This window comes from Rhinatrema bivittatum, chromosome 4, assembly GCF_901001135.1.
Source record: "Rhinatrema bivittatum chromosome 4, aRhiBiv1.1, whole genome shotgun sequence".
Classification (NCBI taxonomy): domain Eukaryota; kingdom Metazoa; phylum Chordata; class Amphibia; order Gymnophiona; family Rhinatrematidae; genus Rhinatrema; species Rhinatrema bivittatum.
Window position 1 is genome coordinate 229,747,853 of NC_042618.1, and position 26,766 is coordinate 229,774,618.

At 47.9% G+C, this 26,766-nt stretch overlaps 1 protein-coding gene across 2 annotated transcripts in view; it reads right to left on the minus strand.

Moving 5' to 3' along the window:
• The window catches only part of SLC25A18 (solute carrier family 25 member 18), a 93,417-nt gene that overhangs the window by 37,430 nt on the left and 29,221 nt on the right, over nucleotides 1-26,766 (minus strand). For both annotated transcript variants that reach the window (XM_029599849.1, XM_029599848.1), the window contains exons 4-7: nucleotides 23,589-23,644; nucleotides 18,599-18,689; nucleotides 3,595-3,713; nucleotides 2,238-2,424 (exon numbers count right to left, since the gene is read on the minus strand). In XM_029599849.1, coding sequence (XP_029455709.1) covers nucleotides 2,238-2,424; nucleotides 3,595-3,713; nucleotides 18,599-18,689; nucleotides 23,589-23,644 — 453 coding nt within the window. The remainder of the gene's footprint in view (nucleotides 1-2,237; nucleotides 2,425-3,594; nucleotides 3,714-18,598; nucleotides 18,690-23,588; nucleotides 23,645-26,766) is intronic.

Here is a 26,766-nt window from a genome sequence, read left to right on the forward strand (position 1 = left end):
GTGTACCCCAATCTAACAATTCTCACTGTCCCCATTATCCAAAGTACGCCGAACACTACCATCACCTGCGATTCAACCTCCATCATCCAAACGTACTTCAGACCCGCAGTTCATTTCCTCCCCTACACATACCCTCCAAACGGATAGACGGGCGTGCTTTCATTAGCCGGCGCGCCCATCTATGTGCTTTCATTGGCCGGTGTGCCCAAATCGACGGGCCGATGGAGCCCTAAGCTGTTGCCGAGCCAGGAGAACCGGGACCTGCGCGGGGGGGGGGGGGGGGGGGGGGGGGGGAGGGGGGGGGGGGGGGACCGCTGCGAGCCGCTTTCCCCCTCCGGAGGGCGGAAGAGAAGGGAAGGGGCTGAAAAGCAACAAAAGGTAAGTTGCCACATGTCGAGCCGCTTCGGGAGGAGGGGATTTTCGGTTTCTTTTGGGGGAAAGTTTGCCGTCTACCCTTACCCCTGCCTCTAACGCAGGGGTAAGGGTAGGTGGTAAGTTAGCAGGCTAAACGCGCGGCAAAACGGCAGGGTAAAATAGCGATAGTCGGGGTGCGCGTTACTGTATGGGAGGGAATAGCTAATTTGATCGTTTACATCTGATATACATGCCGCGTGTGGAAGAAGGGGTTACCCGGTGATTTAAAGAGGCGGTGAGGATGGGTTAAAGGGGATAATGTATCGCAGGAAGGGCTAACGCGGCAGGAAAGTGAGTAGAAAGCGGGTTAGGAGCAGGGTAACCGCGGCCCCACTTTACTGTATCGAGCTGCGAGTTATGTGGCAGTGTCTGCAAAGCTTTCTGTTTCCTCCATCTGCTGGAAGGGAGGCTAAACCCAGGAGTCTGGACTGATCTGGGTATATACAGGGAACTTTACTTTTCAAATACATGTTGTGATGCTACTAGCTATATGCATGCAATGGAAGACTGGCCCAAACAGATAATTGTAAGTGCTATGTCATGGTGGGTCTCTTCGTAATGAAAAATTTTAGGATGTAAGAATGTCACCTCTCTACCATAACTCTCATCTGCAGGTAATTTACTCTCTCTGTATACCTCATTTTACCAGTTGTAATTAGGTAATAGTAATAAAGTTCCCCTCTTATCTCTCTCCTTTGAAAGCTCATATAGTTCAATTTATTTATGCAAAACATTTGTATTCCACACCATCCTCAGTTCTAGGCAAATCACATCTACAAACATTCATAAAATTACATAAAACTTATAATATAAACTAAAACAGACACTAATCTTACACTGACAATTTAATACTGCTAATCCTCCCCTCAGGTGCCAAAAATCCAGATTACTTGCTATGCTTACTAGCTACTTAATTACTGTCCCACTTACTTCTGGCCCACACTTCGAATATCTGATTGATTTTTAACTGCTTCCGAAAAGCTTTAGAGCATGGTTCCTGACTCTAAGATTCAGGGAGCAAGTTCCAGTCCAGCCACTATTAGCATCCATTCATGTGATTCAGTTAATCAAACCAAATGTACAGATAGAACATCTAAAAGGTTCTGTCCTAAGGACCCTGAAGAACAGAGGGGGAGTTTATAAATCTTTACTACATTACTCAGACAAATCAGAGTATCGTCACTTAACGCCTTGGGGATGAAAGTCAAAATTTTGCAATTTAACCCGCAAATGAATAGGCAGCCAGTATAATGAGAAGAAAAATAGGTATAATATGATCTCTTAAACCTGCCCTGGACCAGACTCTGGCTGCCACATTTTGGATGACCTGGGGGGCCCTCAACGCAGAAGCGGGCAACCCCAGATTCACTGAATTGCAGTAGTCAATCCCATTAAGAATCATGGCTTGCAATACTGAACAAAAATCTTCAAAAACCCAAGAAAACAGCTTAAGTCTCCACAGTAAATGTGGAATGCTGACATGACTACAGATTTGACAGGTGGGCAAAATGATAAAGCTGGAACTAAAATAACCCCTAGATCGCGAACCTGAGAGGACACAGGAATGAAATCTCCTTCAAAGCAGAGTGAATCTGTAATATCTGCAGGTATAACCTTGCTAGTTCCATGATCTCGTTTTTGCTGTTCAAAGAGAGCTTGTTTCCTGAAATATGCTGCTAGGCCGCCCACAGAGCAGGCTGCATATACTCTCTCTCCCCAGAGTATTTTTACTGCAAAGCACATTGAGTTCCTGTTTACATGAGGCATTCTATAAAACCAAATACTTAACGGCTAGCAGAGCACCAGTCCCTCATCTTCCTCACCTGAGCAAGGTGGCGCCTAGCCCTTTGTACAGCCCTGCAACACCCTCTGTTTTCATCAACTCTCTGGCAATCACATTAGCTGAGGTGCGTTTCGGCACAGATGTTGATTCTGTAGTGGAGGCGCTTGTTTGAGGTGGACAGGAGGAGGTAGCTGCTGGCTTTGCTTCCAAACCCTTTTGATGGACGACTATGAAGAGAAGGAGTGAGAGTGTATCTCTGAACATACAATCGCAAGTAAGCTCCAGCAAACAACAGAGTTATAAGCAGATTACAGGTTCAGATGCTTTGTACCCAAAATAGTGTAAAAATGTATGAAAGAAATAATAAAGAAAGGCAACCCCTCGAATAAGGCCAAAAGAGCAATTAAGAAACAGGCAAGTTAAGTCTCTGAGCAATAGAGCTAGCACTGCTATTACTAGCATCAGTAACATGGGATAGACTTAGTTTTTGGGTACTTGCTAGGTTCTTATGGCCTGGATTGGCCACTGTTGGAAACAGGATGCTGGGCTTGACGGACCCTCGGTCTGACCCAGTATGGCATGTTCTTATGTTCACTGCTTTGTAAACTCTAGCTGGGATTGTGGTTGAGAGGTTTTCCCCACAGCAAACATGCTTAAACCACTGCGCACATCGATACCTGCAGGATGAGACTTGAATGGAAGAGCCAAGGGTGTCCCGAAAATATGCATTCATATACACATCTTTTCACTAAAAAGGGATTGCTCTTCCACCCAGGACGCACACGTCCCAGTCTACCTACCAGGGTCTCTCATACCATATCTAATTAATCTGCCCCCTAATTTCTTATACATACATGTTGACTTAAAGAATTTAATTTATTTTCCTATAATTAATTAAAGCAAGTTTTGATGTCTCTCTCAACACAAGTTTTGCTTGGTTGCCATTCTGCTGTTATTGGCAGACTTGCTGGTAACTGGAACCAGGATCCCCTGAAACCCTCCCCCCTCTAGCAGCTAGTCTCAAACTGTTGAGCAGCAGAAGGGAGACCATGGCATCTGCCCAGCAGGCATTGTATTGGCCTTATTTCAAGCAAGTCCCTTTTAGATTTTTTAAATTTGCAGGTCAATAAATTATTTGTGGTACTTCAAAAACAAAAAAACATGGAAGAAAATAGAAAGGATGAAACAATTGGTTTCTACTGAAAGAAAATTGACCAAAAATGGCCACATGGTATACTTCAATGACTGATATTACAAAACCAGTTTACGATGGACATCAGTAGAGTTCCTTATAACAGAGCCAGCTACAAATACAGTGAGTATACATAGAAGGAGCTTCTTATACTGGCATACGGCCACTTGTTTGCAACTTGCCCTCATCTTCCTCTAGGCCTTACCCAGCCTCCCTGCATCCTGGAGCTGAATTTTCAGCATCTCCATGGGCGTGGTAATCAGCACCTGGCAGGTCCCAGCACCACAACCAGCCAACATCTCCCTGAACAGAGTCAGCTGCTTCCTATTAGATACAAGAAAAATGTTAGGAGAATTCAAAAGGAAGAGAAATGTGTGCGCACATGGACACTGCATGTGGCCACAGACAAGAGAGAAGCTCAAAACCCCCAACTTCCAGATCTTTTCTGATTGGCTTTTGCATGGTGCTGTCATCTATATAACGTTTACTCACGTGAATCATAAGGCAAAAATATTCTACAGCACTCAAAGGAATTACATAAGACTATATGGGACTCAACATGGTTCTTATGGCCTACAGTGTTTTTCCACCACCACAGAACAAAATTACAGTTTAAATTTGAAGCACTCAAGACAGGCCAAGCCACACCAATGGGTTATGCATTCTTACTAGAGGATGGAGACGGAGACAAATAATTCTCTGATGTCATCAATATATAGTCCTGCCCCATCAACTTACCAGTATCTCTAGAAAAACAAACTGTGGACAACTAATTATACCTTACAAGTGACTATTAACAGTCAACAACTTGTTACCTCCAGTAACTCGGAAGCACGGAGCCCAGGTAAAATATTAATTGCCACTGATTACATAGGCTGGTTCTCACAAACCAGTCCTTCAACAGAGCCTTAACAAGGAACAATCTGCATCGTCCCTGAAGGGAAGGATGAACTAAATACAAAACCACCAGCAGGCAGCCCAGAATGAAATTGTGGATTGGCCTGTCTTCCTTAGAGGAAAGGAAATTATCAAGTACAAAGTCATTTCACCTTCCTCTGCACTCAGGCAGGCCAATCCACACCAATGGGATGCACCAAAGCTGCTCCCGAAATGGGTGGGAGGCTGCCTGCGCTCCCAGACACACCGCCCTCGCAAAGGCCGCATTCTCTTGCGCTTTAACATCCAAGTGTTGATGCTTGGAGAAAGTATGTAAGTAAGAGCACATTGCTGTCTGACAATTTTCGGAATGAGACCACCACAGAGACTGCCTGATTTGCCAAGACAATGGTACCTCTGCACCTACATAGATCATTGCAGCCCACGACGCCGGTTCTCCATGTCTATCCCCACCATGGAGACCAAGCAGTCATTTGTCAGTAGTGGGCGACCCTCAGGTTCCGCAACAAAGTTGCTTCATATCTAGGGCACATAACTGCCTATTCCTACGCCACTCTACCCCCGACCAGCGCCAGTAGGGCAATTAGACTAATTCAAGTGAAACTCAGATTCCACTTCCAGAAAACAATCCTAATCTGCAGTATCCGGAGACATTCGCAGAAAAGGCTCACTGCAAGATAAAGCTTACAGGCCGGAAAAAAAACAAAAAAACCCCTCTCCTCGCTGAATATATAACAACCAGGAAAAATCACTTTCAAGGTAAAGCCATTCAGCTGCTGAAAGATAGAGCCTGTCCAGAAAAACTCAATACCAAGCTGAGAGCCCAAAGTGGCATTGGCAGAGCTAAGATGGACATAGATGTTGAACTCTCTTCAAAGTAGAAAAACAGCTGAATGCGAGAACAAGGTCCACCATTAATACAACCTCTATAACATGCCAATGCTGCAAACAGAAGCTGCCAGGAGTTTTGGGGTCAAGCCCTTACTAATCTCTCTTACGAAAACTCAGAAATAGTGGTATTTTCACTCTGAGTGGGGGAAAATCTCTCACACCGCATCAACTTTCCAACACTCTCCACACCCTGATATAAGGTAGAGATGTGAAAAACTTCCTAGCTTGGAGCAGCATAGTACCAGTGCTGGAAAACAACCAAGCCTCAGCAGTCAAGCCCTCTAATGGGTCAAACTGTAAAACTGGAGCACCCTGGAGTTACAAATAAAATCAGTTGCTGTTGCAGAAGATCCTTAAGGAATGGCCACACCATAGGACTGTCTACCAGTAACTGAAGACCTCCATGGCCAACCAAGCCACTAGGCTTACAGTCCCAGATTAACTTGTGATCCTTCATATTACGTTGTCGAACATCGACCAGGTAGGGAACCCATATTTTATGTTGCTCCTTGGCTCACTGTCGAACGATAGCATTGATTCCCAATGTCCCTGGATCTGTCCGTGACTATAGAACTGTCGCATCATTGCATGGTGGTAACTCGCCAGAGCCAGATACCTCTGGTGCCATCGAGAAACTGAGCGGAAAAATGTCCTTCACCAGTTCAAACTCTCTTGATCCAAATCATGGCTGCTGAGAAAATCAGCCCACATATTGTCCACCCTGGCAATTTGAGAGGCTATCACTTGGATATGCTCTTCTGCCCATTTCATGAAAGCATTATCTCCGCAGACATCTGGTAACAACTGCTACGTTCTTGAAGGTTTACATAGGAGAGACTGGTGACAGCCTTCAACAAACCATAAGCACATCAGGCAATCCAGATAAGCTTCCAATCAATTGATGGTCCCCTGTCAATCTTCGGTATTCCACTGATCTTACACCAGCAACACTTGGTAGGGAGTCTCCTCGGCTAAGAGACTCGCTCCCCCGTTGTGATTACCTACCATTCTGAGGCCTGTAAGGGTACCCTTCTTAGGAGGAGCTCCCTTTGCAATCACCACAGTAACTTCGCACTCACTTCCATTGACTAGGATAGCCTCCCTGTCTACACCTGAGACCGTGAAGTACACTATGCCAGCAGGGTCTGCTATAGCAGACATGTGCTCTCATCCAAGGAACTACCTCCAACATTATCAACAACCCCCCCAAAAACCCAGAAAGAACTCCACATCATTGAACAAATGGCCAATCTCAAGGAGAGAAACTGGGTCTCCTGCAGTCAGACACTGTGCTCTGGCAGGTCCTGCCTTGAACCATATCGAATCTCACTCTGAGGTAGTCCAAGTCTGTGTTGGCCACAGACTGTGTTTGTAAGCCTACTATGCACACCAGCTCGAGGAGGCGGCAAATCACTTTGTGAAATGCCCCTTAACTGTCGATCACAAGCTTGGTGCAAATCACCTAGCTGTCCCGAGATGCAAGGACCAAAGTGTCCACCTTGCACAGAGATGTTGCTACTATCTCTCAGATTCTGAGCACCATTGCCAGGCCAGACTCAGACAATGCCATCCTAGAATGGCTAATCACAGACACTGCTGATGTTCCTGTCATACGGGGCTATATAGATATATGTCCATCAGATCAAAAGACGAGAGAAGGTCTCTTTCTGCACTGTCACAATGACGGAGTGCAAGGTTCCATTCAGAGTGTGTCGAAAGAGGTTCTCTGTCTTCTTGGGACTACTAAATAAATGGAATAGCCCCCAATCATTCTTTTGCAGTTTGGGAACTGGAATTACAATCCTAAAGTCTGTTAGTCTTCTTTTCACTGTCCTTCTCCTTGCCACCTTGGATAAAAGCAAGATAGTCACCTGTAGGCAGATCCCTACAAGATCACTGTGAGGTCTGAGATGTTTCGGCATTGGAAACAGCGTCCATATTTAGCTCTCTGGCCAAACGGACTGCAAACCTTCAATGGGAGGTGACCTCTGAGTCATCGATCCTCTGTAGAGGTGAAAGTGCCGGGAGTCCTTGGAATGGCTCCTTGCCTCAAAAGAGCATGTAGCCACTTCCTATTGCTCCGGCAAATGCGAAATCTTGGAATCATTCCATCGATTCTCCATCCTCTCCTCTCAGGACGAACCAGAGGGGGAATTTTTATAAGGCAACTCTGTCAAATTCGACTTAGAAATGGTATCTGCCTACCAGTTCAAAAGCCAAAGGCATCTTGTTACTCTAACAGAAGCTAGTCCTCTAGCGGCTGTACTCACTGAGTCACAGTCCGCAATAGCTAGAAATGCAGCTCCCAGTTCCAATGCAGACCTGAGTGGGTCACAAGTCTGTTTAAACCAACCTAGAGAAGCAAAATACTATTGGCAAGTGCACTGTTATCATAGAAACGATAGAAGAAAAGGACAAAATGATCCGCCCAGTCTGCCCAGCAAGCTTATGTCAGTATCTGCTGCACTGTGCAGGTTACCCCCATGCTTATCAGTTTACTACACCGTAAAAGTCAGGGCCCTCGAATGCTGGTTTAATCCAATTTCCCTTAATTGTGGCCATGAAAGCAGAGAGCAACGTTGGAGTTTTAACAAAGTATCAGGCTTAGTGATTAAGGGTAGTAAGTGCCGCCATCAGCTAGTTACCCCCATGTTTATTTGTTCCTCAAACTGTAAGTCTCAAATGTTGTTTCAAGGACAGCCTCAATCTTTTCATCTAGGGCTCCTTAAGAACCATCCCCACTTCACCTAGGATGGTGGCTGCATCCACCAGGGCATCGACTTCCAGGAATCCTTCTGCTCCTGCCAAATATTGTCCCCCTTAAAAAAACATTTTTTTTCCTGGTGTATACCATGCAAGGTTAAGTATTTCCTGCACTTGTGCCAGGGGTGGCAATAAAAACCAGAAACCTTCCTCAGCACTCCTGCAGCAACAATCCCATCCACTCCAAGTATATTCAGAGTCTGAGCTAACAGACCCGACCTTGTGGAAGAAAACAGAGCAAAGACTTGTGCAGCTCCAAGTCAGGCAGGATTTTACCTTCCTACAAAGGTTAGGAGCCCAAATCTTCACTGGAACCATTCGCTAAACTGCTCTTTACGGTGCTTGCCTGACTTGATCGCAGACTGGAAAGGCCTAGGATGCTTCCCTTCCGAAGGGTGTCCTCTTAGAAAAATTTGCAAACCATGGCAAAAATACAATCCACCCAGGAAAAGGATGCCAATTCATCTCTGGGTCCATGGGGCTGACCACAGTGCTCTCCAGGGGCCCCCCTACGCTACCTCTCCTAGTGTAGTGAGGCAAAAAAGGCAGGAGGAACTATACTGACCAGCACATTGCCCCCTGCTCTCCCCTTCACCAATCTGCTCTGGCCGAGGGGATGCCTACACAGCAGCTAAACCATTGTTGGACAAACTCCCTTGAGCCGCCAACAAATGCTGGACAGGGCAAAGAGAGCAATGGCTGAAGTGCCCTTATTTGGCCAGTTTGCAGCATGGGAGACCTCTTGGTCTCTCTGACCTCCAGCGCCATTATCTTTCTCAATAGGGTCGGCTCCTGATCAGTGGCCTCCTGCGTGCTGTGAAAACACTACCAACATTGCACTAGAGGGCGCACACAGCTATGCTCACGCACAATTCTTGCGAAATACCAGTCCACAGTCTTATGTGCACATGCCTGTTTGCATACGTGAGGATTCCGGCTACGGCCTTATGGCGCGCACTTGCATGTGCGGTAAACAAAGCCCAGCCCTGGCCTTACCACGTGTTGCAGCAGGCCATCCTTTCCTCAGGCAGCCAACATACATAAACGGTGGTGCTGAAGAACGGTTGCCAGCCGAAGTAACGGGAGGGCCCAAAGCAGCCTCAGTATCACACTGCTTCATCCCCCAGAGATCGATGAAATGTGTGAGGGGGGAGTTACCGCTGGTGGGGGAAGGGCGAAGGAACAGCCTTCTAGGGAAGAAATAACCCTTTTTTTTTTTTTTAAACCTGATCTCAGATCTCCACTGACTGAAATCACAACTGGGCCAGAAGCTACGGGGGGGAGAGCGCACAAGCCTTCACTGCCAAGTTACCCATTCCTCTTCTTATTTTGAGCCTAAACCTGGCAACAGCACAGAATCTGAAAGGGAGAGCCCTAGATTGGGTTCACTGCAGGACTTCAAATCTGTTTCTTTCCTCCTTTTTCTAATAAGCAATCCCCACTAGGGAGATGCATGTCCACCATCTGCTGAAGGAGGAGAATACTGGCGGGGCTGTATGTCAGTGACGACAGCGAATAATGTCTCCGTCTCCATCTGCTTTGGAGGCGTGCATAACCCATCGGTGTGGCTTGGCCTGCCTGAGTGCAGAGGAAGCATCATATTTAAATTCTTGCAACGTAATGGCATGCTGTAACCTAGTGCCCCCTCCTCACTGGAGTCTCTCTACCCTCCTTTTCCAACAAAATATTGTACCAACAAAATATCACTACTACTGACAAACTCAGGTGATCAACAGGACTCCCAAACGTAATGGAAATAAATGATCTAATTTCATTCATTGCGGAGGCCCGAATATAATAAGGTGCACCCAGCTGCATGCACATGTCAGCTTATGGGTCTGCACACCATTTTTTGTGATAGCGCTTTACTTTTGACATAGCATAGAGATGTCCATGCAGCTTAGCGCTGCCCCATGCAAATCCCTTGTTAATCGAGGCATTAGCGATTATTCCCCAATGTAGGGAGGTGCGCTAGTTTAACTCAGGTTTTCTCAAGGCTGGAAATTTAACTCCTGGTCAGAGGTGGAGGAAAGTTTCTGGGGGCTGAACTTGGAGTTCATGGAGCCAGGGCTCCTGTACTCAGGATTTGTGTGCATAAAGTAATTTGTGTGCTCAACCTAAGGGGGTAATTTTTAAAATGATTTCCATGTGTAAATGTAAGTACTATTGCAGCAATTTTCAAAAGCCATTTAACCACCTAAAGCGTACTTACACAGGTAAATCCTATGGGCATTTCAATAGTATATACTGTAGCAATTTTCAAAAGCCCACTTATACAGGTAAAGAACATTTACAAGTGTAAAGCCCATTTTTAAAGTGTGCAAATGCTTTTGAAAATCAAGCTCAATGAGCGTCAAATTGCTCCTCACTCAGGTTTTGTATGCAAAATTTAGGAGCATTAAAGATGTGTGCCTTATGTTAAGTACAAAATTCTGGTTTCTGCACATTATGCACAGACCGTGGTTATGCTCCTGACATGTCTTGTGAGCATTAACCATGATGTGTGTGCAAAAGTGTGGTTTGTGCACAGAAACCATGTTTTTTGCCCCTAAATCTTGGTTTGTATGCAAAAGATATATTTCCTAAGCATAAACTGCTTGTGTTCATGAATAGTGAGCATAAATCACATTTAATTTATAGGTGTGTGCGTTTTTGTTTTTTTTAACTCCTTATGCATTTGCAAACTCAGTTTATTGCATTGTAAGAACCTTTTTTTGTGAGCACATTAAGAAAATATATGCTGGACTACTGCGCACATATTTATTATAAAAAAACAAATCAATTACATCTGAATAAAGAAATTCCATAAAGGAAAGGAAACATAAAATACAATAAAAACAATCATCAATAATTAGACCTCACTAGGGGAGCCAAGGAAAGCACAAAAGAAAAAAAATATACTTGCCTAAATACTTACATAATTCTACCCGTGCAATACCAGCTAAGAGATTATTGGACTGAAATAAAGGAAAATTGGTTCTTACATACTGATTTTCATTTCTGTAATACCACAGATCAGTCCAGACAAGTGGGTTTTGCATCCCTACCAGCAGATGGAGTCAGAGAACAAAACTTTGGGCACTGCTACATAACAGAGTGCCACCTGCAGTCCCCTCAGTATTGACCTGATCCCAAGCCCAAACCACTAACAGGTGAAGGGGTTGGACCCCGAAACAAAGTCAAACTCGCCCAGAACTAGGCAACAAAACAATTTGAACACCATGGATCCTGCTCCTCCAAGAGCATCTGAAATAGGAAATTTTCTTCAACAAACTATTACTTCTCAAGACAGTTTTTCAGAGTCTGAAAGGGGGAATGGGCCTCTGGACTGTTCTGTGGTATTACAGGAATGAAAATTAGCAGGTAAAAACCAATTTTCCTTTCCTGAACATACCCAGATCAGTCCAGACAGTGGGATGTACCCAAGCCACAGTAAACTGGGCAGGAACAAGAAAGACTCAACCTGCATCCTAACATCCAAACGATAATGCTTGGTGAAAATGTGTAGGGAGGACCAGACAGCCACCCTACAAATTTCTTGTGGCGTTAGGAGCTGACACTCAGCCCAGGAGGCAGCCTGAGCCATAGTGGAATGAGCTCTCAAACCCATGAGCACCTGCTGCCCCCAGGAGATATAGGTGGAACAAATCGTTTCCTTGATCCACCTAGAGATTGTAACCTTAGAAGCCTTGTCACCCTCCTTAGGACCCCCATATAAGACAAACAGATGATCCGAGTGACAGAAATAGTTGATAACCTCCAAATAACGTAAAAGCATCCATCTGACATCTGAAAGATGAAGGTCCCTCTCCTGAGGGGAATCCCAAGACCATTGTGGAAACCCTGGCAGTTCCACCAACTGATTGATATGAAAAGCAGACACCACCTTGGGAACAAAGGAAGGCACCGTTCACAAGGACACTCATCGTAGATCCGCAGGAAAGGATTCCGGTAAGACAAGGCCTGCAACTCTGAAATCCTTCGAGCGGAACAAATAGCCACCAGAAAAATGGTCTTCAAAGTCAAGTCCTTCAACAGCGCTCTGCACAAAGGCTCAAACGGGGCTCCACAGAGAACACGCAGCACCAAGTTCAAATTCCAATCCGGACACAAAGGACGGACAGGCGGACATAAATGCTTGACCCCTTTAAGAAACTGGGCAATATCCGGTGAGTAGCTAAACAGCGACCTTGAAACTTGCCCCGTAAGCCCCCAAAACTGCCACCTGGACTCTAAGGGAATTGAACGCCAAGCCTTTAACCAAACCCTGTTGTAGGAAATCCAATACCTGGGAGACATTCGCTAACAGGGGATCTAAAGAGCACTGAAGACGCCATTCTTCAAAACGTTTCCAGACCCTGACAAAGGCCAAAGTAGCTGGTCGGCGTGCCTGAAGAAGTGTGGAAAAGACCTGAATACCCCTTCAGGCGCAACCTCCGCCTCTCAAAAGCCAAGCCGCGAGACAAACGTGATTCTCCCGATCCGAAAATATGAGCCCCTGACGAAGAAGTCGAGGAAGATGAGCAAGTTAAAGGGGACCATCCAGGGCAATCTGCACCAGACCCGCGAACCACAGACGTCATGGTCATTCCGGAGCCACCAGAACCACGCTTCCTGGACGCAGCTCTATGCGTCTGAGAAGCCGTCCGATGAGAGACCAAGGAGGGAACGCATACAGAAGAATTCCCATGGGCCACGGATACACTAGCTCGTCTATGCCCACCAATCCCACTTCCTTTCTTCGACTGAAGAAGCGCTCTGTCTTGGCATTGGCTCGTGTCGCCATGAGATCCAACTGAGGAGCTCCCCAACTAGCACAGATGTGGTTCCACACTTCGGGAAACAGTTCTCACTCCCCTGGGTCGAGTTATTGTCTGCTGAGGAAATCTGCTTGCACATTCTCCACCCCAGCGACACATGATGCGGTGAGACCTTTGAGATAACGTTCTGCCCAGGCGAACAAGCATCTCGCTTCCAGCGCCATGGCGTGACTCCTCGTCCTGCCCTGTCTGCTGATGTAGGCCACTGTCGTCGCAGGGGTAGAAACCTTGCAGGGCCAGGCGGACCGCTCTTGTCTCGAGCCCGTTGATAGACCAGGTCTTCTCCCTCGGCAACCACAGGCCCTGCACAGACTTGTCTAAGCAAACTGCTCCCCAGCCTGAGAGACTGGCATCTGTAGAGACCACTATCCAGTCTGGGAGCTCCAGATCCACTCCTTTCTCCAGATTGCAACGAGAGAGCCACCACGATAGACTGGCTCTTGACTCTGGAAGAAGAGGCAGCGGTACATGGAACTGCTCTGACACAGGACTTCACCTGGATAACAGAGTATGCTGCAAAAGCCACATGTGAGCGAAAGCCCAGGGAACCAAATCCAAACTGGAGGCCATGAACCCCAGTACTTGCAAATGATGCCAAACCGCTGGAACCTTTCTTTGAATGAGGGCCTTGACCTGAGATTGCAACTTCGTCACACGGTCCGCTGCCAGGAAGACCTTGCCAAGTTGAGTATCGAAGCACACTCCCAAGTACAGAGACTGAGTGGTTCCAAGTGACTCTTCCATACATTTATGATCCAGCCAAGCAAGTGCAAAGTGAACATCACCTTCTGGATTGCTCTCTCGCAGTCCTCCAGTGACTTCGCTCGAATCAACGAATTGTCCAGATATGGGTGAACCAGAATCCCATTCTTGCGAAGGACAGCCGCCACCACCACAATAACTTTGGTAAAGGTTTGTGGCGCCGTCACAAGACTGAAGGGCAGAGCTCGAAATTGGAAGTGTTGGCCCAGCCCCATGAATCGTAGAAACGTTTGATGGTCCAACCCGACGCCTCCGTGAATCTAAGGTCATGAGATACTCTCCCTTGAGCACCATGGAAACCACCGTTCGCAAAGTCTCCATGTGAAACCTGGGGATCTGAAGACACCGGTTCACCTTCTGCAAATCGAGAATGGGGCGAAAGGTGCCCTCCTTTTTGGGACCCACAAAATACAGAGTACCTCCCTTGCCCCTGCTCCGCAAGTGGAAAGGTAACTATGGCATTGAGATCGAGCAGCCGCTGGAGAGTCTCGCTTGCCATGAGAGGCTACGCAGGACTCCACAAAGGCCTCCTGAACCGGGTGCAAAAATTCAAGAGTGTAGCCCTCTCTGACCACCTCCAACACCCACCGGACTGAAGCAATCCTTTCCCATTCCACGTAGAAGCTCGATAATCTGCCTCAAACAGCTTCTACAGTGGATTGGGTGCCTCTGGCCTCATTGGGAGGGCTTCCCACTCCCTGAGCCTTGGCCTGTCCAGCCACACGGCTGTCTTCACTTACCAGCACAGCCGGTCCCTCGGCAGCGATTTCCCCGGTGTCACTCCCAATACGCCTCCCCCGCTCGGGACTGTAACGTAACAGACCCGTGCATGGGTGGGCCTCCAGGTGCTCTCCTCGCCTCTTAACGGGACCTGGGACCAGGAAGTGCCCTACTTCCGGGAAGTGACCTCAGGACCGGCGTCCTATTTAGGGGTTAACCCCGGCAGTCTGCTTTGCCTTGCAACAGGTTCCTCCTGGTGAGCAGCTGTTTGCTGAGCCTATGCCTGAGTTCCTGCTTTGTGCCCCTGCCTTGCTTCCTGCCTCCGTGTTCCTGCCCTGCTTCCTGTCTCCTGTCCGGCTTGTCTTGGTCCTGACCTCGGAACGCCCCTGGATTCCGTTTGCCTGCTACCTGTCTCTGACCTCGGAACGTCCCTGGATTCTGTTTGCCTGCCACTGACCTCGGAACGCCCATGGATTCTGCCTGCTTGCCGCCCGCCTCTGACCTCTGTACGTTCCTGGACTCTACCCACTTAGTATCTGGCCAACCTCTTCTTCGCCCGACTTTGTGGGATCTTCTTTTTCATCAGGAACCCCACCTAAGTCCTGCCTGCCCCGGCACCCAAGGGCACAACCTGCAGGGAACGAGGGTGGTTACAGGTGAAGGTCCAGCTCAGGTTCCTGCTCCACCAGTGCCGCCTACAGACGGCGGGAACCTGCGGAACATTCCAGCAGGTAGTGCTAACCCTGTCTCTGCTAAGCCAACACCTGCTGCATGCAGACAGAGCGGAGACCTCAAAAACCCGTTTCAGCTGGATCACCAGCTTACAGTCCTGCATATCCTTCAATGCGGCCGCCCCTGCGACGGGTATGGTGGTCTTTGTTACAGCAGACACTGCTGCATCGACCTTCGGGACCTTAAGAAGATCTAAGATCTCCTATGCCATGGGGTTAAAATTTCGCCAACGCTCTGCCCACCTTCAACCCTGCATCCGGGGAGTCCTACTCCTTGTTCACCAGCTTATGGATCTTCTTAGGCAGAGGCAAGGACATCGCCGGTCCCCTGATCCCATCCAGGACTGGGTTAACCCCACTTGATGTCAGACTCCTCCTGGGAGACAACCCCCTGCACTTCCAAAACTTGAGGCATAAGTGGACACAGCTCCTCACACTTGAACAAGCGCACCACGCTGGGATCATCACCTTCCAGAGGAGGAAACTCATCCGAAATCGGGTCGTCCTGGGTCCCATCACCCAAATCATGACTGAGGCCCACATCCTGATCCGCCCCTTGCTGATTCGGAGTCCTACCATGATGGTCAGCTGACCCATCATCGACTCCCAAAACCAGTGATTCACCAGGCCTGTGAAGCCCTGGCTGCTGATGAAGCTCCGAGGGCCCCCAGGACACCTGCATGGGCTGGAGCTCCGCCTGATCCACAGGGCGTGCTGCCCTTTTAAAGGCAGCCTGCTTCCTGGTCAAAAAGGCCTAATGAAGCTGGAGCACGAACTCTGGGGAAAACTACCCTGGGTTATCGGCCCCTTCGTCAGGGGGTGTGTGCAACATGAAGTCCTCCCCAATTGAGCAATCCTGCTCTGCCGGGGACAGAATTGGGGGGGGAACCTCCTCCCACGAGCCACCACACAGGACCCCCCGATGAAAGGTATACAAGCCCTGCCGACCAGAGTACTGGCTTCCCTGCTCTGTCGCCCGTGGAGGAGCCCTCCTGCCCAGATCGACAGGCCAGACAGAGGGAGCTAGGATCATGCGGCAGGCTGCCATCTTAGATTTCAGCACCATGGTCAGCCCCGTGCAGGCATGCAGTCACACCAAAATGAGAATTCTCGGGCCGGGAAACCCTATCATGTCGTCCCCTGCGAGGTCCGCAGATCCGCCCCTACCGCGGCGACAGCAATCCCCCTCCAGAATGAGGGCCGCACCTCCCGCCTGACCAACCCGGAGCCCTGGGTCGTTGACGAGGACAGTAGGGGTTCTTGCTCCTCAATCCCCACCGACCTGCAGCCCAGCTGTCGAGGCCCATCCCCTGCACAAACTCCTTACACCTCAGGAGGCTGCCTGAATACTTTTTTTTTTTTTTTTAACTTTATTCAGGTACCCATGGAGTCTGTAGGATCAGGGGATTTAGAGGAAGCAGCTTCAGTGTTGAGGGAACCAGGAGCCCCTGGCTGTCAGAATCCACTGGACCATTGCGGACGAAACTCAGTCAGGGGCGTCCAACTCCCTCGCCCGGCTTCCACGCCCGGCTTCCATGGAGGGATGGCCCATGATGGTGCCTAACACCTCAGGAAGCTTCGCTCCTAACAGGTAACTCTACCTAAAACTCTCTTAAATATATATCTATATCTCTCTTTCTCTCTCTCTCTCTATATTTTTTTTTTTTTTTAACTATTATACTGCACTAGTAACACGTCTACCATCTACTGGAGACAGAGAAATACTGAGGGACTGCAGGTGGCACTCTCGGTTATGTAGCAGTGTCCAAAGTTTTATTCTCTGACTCCATCTGCTGGTAGGGATGCAAAATCCACTGGTCTGGACTGATCTGGGTATGTTCAGAAATGGGAACTACTCTTATTTTGCAGGAAAGCCTCTTATTGCACCAGGTAATAAAATATGTATCTATTGCCTTCCAAATTCACAAGACATTTGCATGGAAACCTTAATGTGAAAGTAGCGCCTGGAGCCACCATTTTTTCTCTCAATGTCAAAAAAAGGATTTCCTTGTTTGCATTGACCTTGCTACAATCAGGAAAAACTGTGATCTTCTGACCCATAAATTAAGTATCTTTACAAGGAAAAAAAACATTGAGGTCCACTGTTTGTCTTATTCTAAAGCAAAATAGTGCAGTGGATGATGGTAAGGATATATAGCGAGACTCAGATAGTTATAGTCCACTAGGCAGAAACTCCACAATAAGTTGCAAAAAACTTTTATAAACGAAATTAATTTAAGTTCCTTGAAACATCCACACTTTTGTACAAGAAGCTATGTCCCCCGACATGTACATGTTTTGCAGCCGGGCTGCCTTGGGCGGAGGGGGGGGAGACAGGAGTATTTCAATCAGCATACATTATGTTTAAATCAGAGTTCTGTATTCAAGGGTACAGTGTATGCTGATTGAAATACTACTGCCCCCCCCCCCCAAAGACAGCACGGCTACAAAACACGTACGTGTCGGGGGACATAGCTTCTTGTACAAAAGTGTGGATGCTTCAAGGACTTAAAATGAATTTGGTTTATAAAAGTTTTTTTCTACTTATTGTGGAGTTTCTGCCTAATGGACTATAACTAACAGAGTCTCGCTATATACTTACCATCGTCCACTGCACTATTTTGATTATTTGCCTGCTTTGTGTGGTGCGGTTATTCCACTAATTTCGTTGGATTATTTTAAAGCAAATACAACTTGTAAAGTAGCCCTTAGCTTTTGAGTCCTTCAGGAAACCAGTAAGGACCAAACTTCCTGCCATCACTTCCCCAGAAGAAACTCTGTCAGGTTCTACCCTTCCAGGCAAGGGGAGATAACAAGCCTCAGATATTAGTATGGCCTCAGCTGGCACCTGCAGGACTTCAAGATAAAACTTTTTAACCATCTCCAATGGCGACAAAACAGATAATTTGGGAAAATTTAAGAAACTTAAATTGAACCTCCTAGAGACATTTTCCAGTCTACGATGAAGAACTTCTTGGTCAAAGAAACTTCACAATTCTGCAGCTTCTTACATTGCTCTTCTAACCTTCCAGTCGTCCCTTCTTGTTTTTCGAATGGTCGTGAGTGGAAACCTATCTGATAATGTTTTAACTATGAGAGAGATGTCTGCACAATTTTATCACTCAACGAACTCTCAAGGCCCAGAATTGCTGTACACAAATTCTCGAGCACAGTAGCTCCCAAACCTGTCCTAGACAATCCCCAGCCATTTGGGTTTTCAGAATATTCACAATGAATGTGCATCAAATAAATTTGCATATAATGGGGTTTTAATGAATGCAGCTCTCATGCATATTCATTGTGGATATCCTGAGAGCCTGACTGGCTGGGGGTCCCCCCAAGACAGGTTTGGGAACCTCTGCTCTAGCATAACTGAAGGCAATTGCCCCAGAAGACATCAAACTGTCTGGTGTGACAGCGCACATTTTAATTCTGCTTTACTACATTGGCTTCTCCATTAGACAGGTGGCTACATGGGACTGAGGTTAAATTAACCCTAACAGAAGTGTTATATCCTATCCATAATTAGGCTCACAAAGGAAGAGAAATACTGACATACAGATAGAAAGATTAGAGTCAACAATCCGGAGTGACAGATGAAACAAGGTAGAGAGCGGCTCTGTACCCATCTCTGGAGAGATGATGTCGGAAGAAATCATTGGCTGCCAGCTTGATGGCTTTCTCTGGAACGACCAACGTCAGGTTCACTGCTGCCCCTGGGGGATGAAGGGTTAAAGTGGGTGGATGTTTAACAGCAGAGGAGTCATCCTGACAATTTCAAAATAAATAATCAAAAGAGGGGGAAGGGATAATGCTCAAATGAATGGGTTCCAGCAAATAGCACTGGGTATCTTCCATGAAAAAGGTTTTAGAGAGTCCCGCCAACATGTGCATGGGGGGAGTCCATGACCCCAGTGTCTGAAGATGTCAGACACCAAAAGAAGACCGGACTGCTAATCTTCCATGTGTCAACAGGAGACATTCCAGTTTAGCATCTTTCTAAAATGCCCATTCTGAGGATTCCTACTCTAGGGAATAAGAGGCCAGAGACTGCTTCTACAGAGTGGCCCATGGAAAAGTAGCCCTACTCCAGTACCAGTGCCACACGGGCAGGCTAGGCCACCACCCCTGTAGAATTATCCTGAAGATGAAATGGTTGAGCTGCTGCTTAAGGGTGAGTGTTCCAGCAGATTCACTGCGCAGCGCCTTAATTACCTGAGCACCCAGATCCTAAAAAGTCTCAGATTCGCCTAGAAAATGGGGAAAATGTATTCCTTCCAAATTAGGGGAAAATGCAGTGTGTGGATTGTGTGCTTTAGGTTTCAGCTAAAGGTTCATCTCTAGGGAAGTGATGCCCCTAGGCAAAAATCATCAATGGTGGCCCCACTCCCAACTAATCCCCACACCCAATCTTTGGTGTGGATTATTGGAAGGGAGAAAAGAAAATTATTATTTACCTGCTAATTTTCGTTCCTGTAGTACCATGGATCAGTCCAGACCGTGGGTTATGTCCCCATTCCAGCAGATGGAGTCAGCCAAAGCTTTGAGGGGGCGTCACCATAAGTACTACTACCCCCTCTGCAGGAGTTCAGTATCGAGTATATCAAAGCCCGAGTAAACAAACAAACCCCCGTATTGGATCAAGGTTAAAGAGAACGGCAACAAACAGCCACACAACCAAAGAATGAACTGTAACCCTCCCACCAACGGGTAGGAGGACATGAAAACAGCGTGTCAACCCCAAAAGGGACTGCGAAATACAGTGAGAACTGAGAAATCGTGAAAAAAACAGGAATGATCACTATCGCCCCATAGAAGGCAGCTGAGCAGGATTGCAACCCAAAAGCGGTGGGCGTCTGGACTGATCCATGGTACTACAGGAACGAAAATTAGCAGGTAAATAATAATTTTCTTTTCCCTGTACGTACCTGGATCAGTCCAGACCGTGGGATGTACCCAAGCTTCCCTAAACCGGGTGGGGTCCTGCGAGGCCTGCTTGGAGAACCTGCTCGCCAAAATGCCCAGAGACAGAAGAGGCGAGGTGTAGACGATAGTGTCTCGAGAACGTATGTAGCGACTTCCAGGTGGCCGCACGACAGATTTCCAGTGGGGAGACCGAACGAGTCTCCGCCCAGGAAGCCGCCTGCGAACGCGTAGAATGCGCCACGATGCCGGGCGGGGGAGTCCGCCCCGCCCCTGGCTTTCAGCCAGCGGGCCACGGTCGTCTTCGAGGCCTGGGAACCCTTCCGAGGACCGGACCAAAGTACGAAGAGATGGTCGGAAGTCCGGAACTCATTCGTAGCCTCCAGATAGATACACAGAGTGCGCTTGGCATCCAGAAGTCGGAGAGCCCTTGGTTCAGACGACGAGAGAGACGGCAGTTCCACCGTCTGATTCACATGGAACGCAGACACCACCTTCGGAAGGAAGGAGGGAACAGTGCGGAGCGAAACTCCGGAGTCAGAGAAGCGGAGATAGGGTTCTCTACACGACAGGGCCTGCAGTTCCGAGATGCGTCGAGCGTAGCAAATGGCCACCAGAAACACTGTCTTGAGAGTGAGGTCCTTAATCGTCGCATTGCGTAATGGTTCGAATGGAGGTTCCGACAGAGCGGAGCACGCGGTTAAGACTCCAAGCGGGACAAGGTTCCCGGACCGGAGGTCGCAAATGCTTGACACCCTTGAGGGAACGCATAATATCCGGGTGCTGGAGCAGAGAGCCCCCGTCGCGCAGGAGCAACCCAAGGGCGGCCACCTGAACTCGCAGTGAATTATAGGTGAGCCCCTTGTCTACCCCCGCTTGTAGAAACCGAAGCCTTTGCGGGTCTCGTGTTCCGGTCGATGCACCACAATTCGAAAACCTTCCAGACCCGAACGTAGGTCGCCGACGTCGAATTCTTCTTGGAACGCAAGAGCGTTGACACTACCGCCTCCTGGTAACCTTGGCGGCGGAGACGTTGCCTCTCAAGAGCCAGGCCGCAAGACAGAAGAGTTCTGCTTGGTCGAAAAATACCGGGCCCTGATGCAGGAGGCGAGGGAGATGTCCCAGGCGGATGGGACCGTCGATCACCAGTTGGAGAAGGTCCGCAAACCAGGGTCTCCGTGGCCATTCTGGTGCGACGAAGATCACGAGTCCCCGATGAGCTTCTAATCTGCGAAGTAGTCTTCCCACCAGAGGCCATGGCGGGAACGCATAGAGAAGAAGATGGTCTGGCCACGGGAGCACCGGAGCATCCACACCCTCTGCTCCTCGCTCTCTTCGACGACTGAAGAAACGGGGAGCCTTTGCGTTGTGCGCGGGGCGCCATGAGATCCATGTGGGGAGTTCCCCACCGGCGAACAAGCAGCTGCATCGGAGAGGGACCATTCCCCGGGGTCCAGGCGCTGGCGACTGAGGAAATCCGCCTGGACGTTGTCCACGCCCGCAATGCGCGAGGCCGCCATACGGACCAGATGTCGTTCCGCCCACTGCATCAGCATGGCTGCTTCGAGCGCGACCTGTGGACTGCGAGTGCCGCCCTGCCGGTTGATATAGGCCACCATGGTCGAGTTGTCCGATAGGACCCGAACCTCCCGATTCCGTAGGAGTGGTAGGAAGTGGCGCACAGCTAGTCTGGCCGCCCTGGTCTCCAGACGATTGATGGACCCCTTCGTCTCCTCCGCGGACCACGTCCCCTGCGCAGAGCTGCGTTCGCAGACCGCCCCCCCAGCCTACGAGACTGGCATCGGTGGTGACCACCACCCAATGTGGGAGATCGAGGGACACGCCGCGAGCCAGATTCTCCGGATCCATCCACCAGCTGAAGCTGTTCCTGGCCACCTGTGGAAGGGGGAAGGAGCACCTGTTAGTCCTGCGAGAGAGGTTTCCAGCGGGATAGAAGCGCCCTTTGGAGGGGCCGGAGGTGAGCGAACGCCCACGGGACCATGTCGACGGTGGAGCCCATCACCCCCAGGAGCTGCAGGTAGTCCCATGGGTTGGGAACTGGTAACGCAGAGAACCGCTGTATGTGTTCCCGCAAGGCAAGCGCCGTGTCCCGTCGTAGAAAGACCGCGCTCAGACGAGAGTCGAAAGTCACCCCCAAAAAATCCAAGCGCTGTGGGGGTACGAGGGAACTCTTGGAGAAGTTCACTACCCATCCCAGGGACTGCAGGAACTGTATTACCCTGGACACCCATCCAGAGGAGGCTCGCCCCCTACATCTGCTGGAGTCAGAAGATACTGAACTCCTGCAGAGGGGGTAGTAGTACTTATGGTGACGCCCCCTCAAAGCTTTGGCTGACTCCATCTGCTGGAATGGGGACATAACCCACGGTCTGGACTGATCCAGGTACGTACAGGGAATACAAGCTTTCTGTCTGCAAGTGAGCGGCAGAGAGAGTTCCTCCTCCCCAGCATCCATCCCCTGCCTCCTCCTCCTTACCTTGCCCAGCATCCAACCCACTCTTAGGATCCCTCTTCCCTGCCTTTTGACAGGTCCCTCACCACCACCCCCTCTCTGCCCCATACAGAGCATCACTCCCCTGTCTCTTAAACCATTCTCCACCATCCCCACTGCATTCGACTCCCTCCCCCCCCCCCCCCCCCCCCCCGGAGCATCTGTCTTCTGTCTCCTTCTCCCCCCACCACCCTCACCGCATCTGCCATGCTCCCCCTTGCCTCTTCTCATGGCAAAATACCTGTTTAGTGGCAGGGCTGCTACTGCCACTCCTTCCCACCTGTGCCAGCCTTGCAAGCATGGTCAAAACTCGCCGGCCAGCATTTCCTGTCTGCTGAACTTGTGAGGTCTGAGATCAGCAGACAGAAGGTGCCGGCCAGCGAGCTTTGAACCACGGCTCACAGAGACGGGGAGGAGCAGAAGCAGTGGCCTTACAGGCTTCCTGGTTCTTTGCTGCCATCCCGTTGGAGCCAGTTCTGACTCTGCACTGGTCTGAGGTGTGCCAGCATGGCCACTTCTCAGCTGCATGAGCACGCACCACAGAGCACAGCGCTGGTGGGGACCTTGGGCCGGCACTGTCTCTTGCCACACAGTATCCTGCTCGCCCTACCCAAAAGCTGCCACTGTACCAGCGGCTATATCAGTTAGCAATAGGTGCCATATTTCCAGTACTTTTTTTTTTTTTTCCCTGGAAGTATACCTCTTCCTGTCTGGAAACCTACAACAGGTTATCATGAGCTGCAAACTAAATGCAAAATACCAAGGGTATTGGAATTAGACCTGGTTTTGGAACTTCCATCCCTAAGTATTCTCTGGGTATCTGCCATCTTGTTTTTTGCCAGTTCAAATGTTAGGCCATAAAAGAATGCTCAGAAAGAGAGAGTGAGATAAACAGGAATGTCTCAAAGTGCTCCAGATAGCAGGCAACTAGTTGCCAGGTTTGATACTGCTAGCCCAAGACACAGGAAGCATAGGTTCTCCCTTTTTAGTTAAGTTGGTTCAAGTCCCAGAGGAATAGATTTCTTACTGTTGCTGGGATTTGGAAGCCGTGGTAGGTTTTTATATAATGCTTTATTTGTATTCGTGTCACTATTAGGCTAACTCTCTTCTCTTCCGCTCGTTCCAAGGCAGTGGTGTATGGGAGAAACTCCCCCTCTCTGAGAATGAAAGACGTAATCACCTCTATACATGCCAAAAAAGCCCTCCGAGCGCACAGTCTTAATCAAGCAATCCAGCCTGCAAGCAGAAAAAACAAAACAAAACAAAAAACAGGGGGTTAAAACAGAGTACATCAGCAAGAGAAACATTCAGCCAATCCTTACATCTTGACAAAGGCTTCACATGCCTTTGGGCTTTTCTATTCTGTAGGAATGTTGGCACAGAATACAGGACCGAGTGAAAACATGCAGCTTGCACTCGTATCAACTGAGAAACTAAAGACTGTGTTGGGGGGCAAGGAGCAAAGGGAACAAGCGCGAGTGTCCTATTGATGCACATCCCTAAATGAACCAGGGAAACAGACAGCCCTGTGCCCTGTTACTTTGCCAAATAGTCATTAAGTACCAGTGGACTGGGTAGATGTTTTATATAAATTAAATAAATGCAATTAAAAGTTTGCAGCCTGGTACTGGATCCCTTATCAGTCCCTTAGGAATAGGAAGGCTGCACGTGATGTCTTGCATATAAACCTAGAATTCTTCTTTTTTTAGAAATCCATTTGCTAATCAAGCTAATTCTCACAGATTTACTCTGTTGAGAGCCACTGATAATAGTGCCCCATAAGTAAAAGCCTGTAGTACAAACTTAATTGTAAGCCCTCTGGGGATAGGGAAATACCTACAGTACCTGAATGTAATCCACTTTGAAGCACTGCGAAAAGCGGAATATAAATCTAAATAAAATTAAAATAAATAAAAAATAAATAGTAGGTGTGGGAGAAATGAGAAAGAGATAAGCACATTCTTCACACGCAAACACCAAGGTCAGGCTAAGACAGTCAGCCAAAGACATTTTCCCTTTCACATGCACTGGGCATCTAAGAACAACTGTTGTCTTTTAACACTAACAGCCCAATTTTAAAAGGGCCACGTACGTAAAAAAACAGGGGTTATGCCCGTGGCAGAGCCTTGTGCACACCGCGCGCATTTTAGAACAAGCCCAGCCATGCACGTAACCCCCATTATGCGCCAAGTGCCGGGCCCTGCAAAAAGGGCGGACTGGGGGGGTGTGGTCTGGGCCGGGACAGTGCCATTAGCTGCTGTCCAGGGGATGCGCATGCCGGCAGCTGGCCAGTGTGTGGAAATTACTTCTGCTCCTGGGGAGCAGTAAGTATTAAAATAAAAAAAATTAGGGCTAGGTAGGGTTAGGTTAGTGGTCGGAGAGGAGAGGGGGAAAAAGTAGGAAGGGTAGGATTAGGGAAAGTTCCCTCCCAGTCCATTCCTTAATTGGAGCGGACTGGGAGGGAAATGGGGGTGGCCCAATTGCATCACCACGCATATTTTGCTAAAATTCCCCCCCTCCCGCGCACACGAGTTGCGGGCCGCCCCGCGCGCATGTTATAAAATCATCGCGTCCACGTGTGCCAACCAGGAACCCTATGGGAAAATAGACGTTTTAACTGAATAATTCTGTTTTGAGATGGTAAAATCCTGTTATTTTAGGTTGCCTTATATTTACAGAAAAGATCATTTTTTATTTTCTATTTAGCCTTATTGATATAAAAATAAGGGTTCTGTGATGAAGATTTGGGCATTTGGATGGAAAGGGTGGGGACTGGGTGAGGAGTGTTCGTAGGGTGTTCTTTTTTTTGTATTCTCTTGAAAATAAGTCCAATTTTATTGTTTTACCCTTCACTGTGTTACTATGACTGCTTCTTACTGTTGAAGAAGGAATGTTCTACTTGGTGGGGGGTGGCGCTTTGTCTCTGGGATGGCATAGAGTCCAACAGGATAAGGATCCTGCAAGAGACTAAATCAATAATTGAATCTTTATGGGTAGAAATCCCTTGTGTGTTGGGGAAAGAGTATAGCAATAGCAGTATACTACCATCCACCTGGCCAAAATGAGGAGACGCACAATGAAATGCTAAGAGAAATTAGGGAAGCTAACCAAATTGGTAGTGCAGTAATAATGGGAGATTTCAATGACTCCAATATTGACTGGGTTTGTGAAACATCAGAACATGCTAGAGAGATAAAGTTCCTGGATGAAATAAATGACAGCTTTATGGAGCAATTGGTTCAGGAACAGATCAGAAAGCTAGCTATTTTAGATCTAAATCTTAGTGGAACACAAGATTGGTGAGAGAGGAAATGGTGGTGGGGCCACTTGGCAATAGTGATCATAACAATCAAATATGAATTAATGACTGGAAGGGGGACAATAAGCAAATTCTCAGCTCTAACACTAAACTTTCAAAAGGGAAACTGATAAAATAACAAAAAGTTAGAAAAAAAAAACTAAAAGGTGCAGCTACAAAGGATAAAAGTGTACAACAGTCATGGGCATTGTTAAAAAAAAAATACAATCTTAGAAGTGCAGACCAAATGTATTCCATGCATTAGGAAAGGTGGAAGGAAAGCCAATCGATTGCCAGCATGGTTAAAAGTTGAGGTGAAAGAGGCTATTTTAGCCAAACGATCTTCCCTTAAAAACTGGAAGAAGGATTCATCTGAAGAAAATAGGAAAAAGCATAAGCAATGCCAAGTTAAATGTAAAACATTGATAAGACAGGCTAAAATAGAATTTGAAAAAAAGTTGGCCATAGAGGCAAAAACCCATAATAAAAATGTAAATATATCTGAAGCAGGAAGCCTGCAAGAGAGTCGACTGGACTGTTAGATGATCGAGGAATTAAAGGGGCTCTTAGGAAAGATAAGGACATCACAGAAAGACTAAATTAATTCTTTGCTTCAATTGTTTACCGAGGAGGTTGCTGGGGAGATATCCATTCTGGAGTCGGTTTTCAAGGGTGACAATTCAGATGAACTACCCAAATCACAATGAATCTGGAAGATGTAGCAGGCCAGATCGTCAAACTGAAAAGCAGCAAATCGCCTAGACCGGATCGTATACACCCCAGAGTTCTGAAATAACTCAAAAATAACATTTCTGACCTATTCCAAGTAATTTGTAATCTTATCATTAAAATCATCCATTGTACCTGAAGACTGGAAAGGGGGCAAAGTAATCCCGACATAAACAGGGCTCCAGAGGTAATCCAGGAAACTATAGACTGGTGAGCCTGACTTCAGCGCCAGGAAAAATTGTAGAAACTATTATAAGGTTTAAGGTTTATTTATTTTTATACCGTCATTTCAGTGGAACCATCATAACGGTGAACAATAATTAAAGTAAGA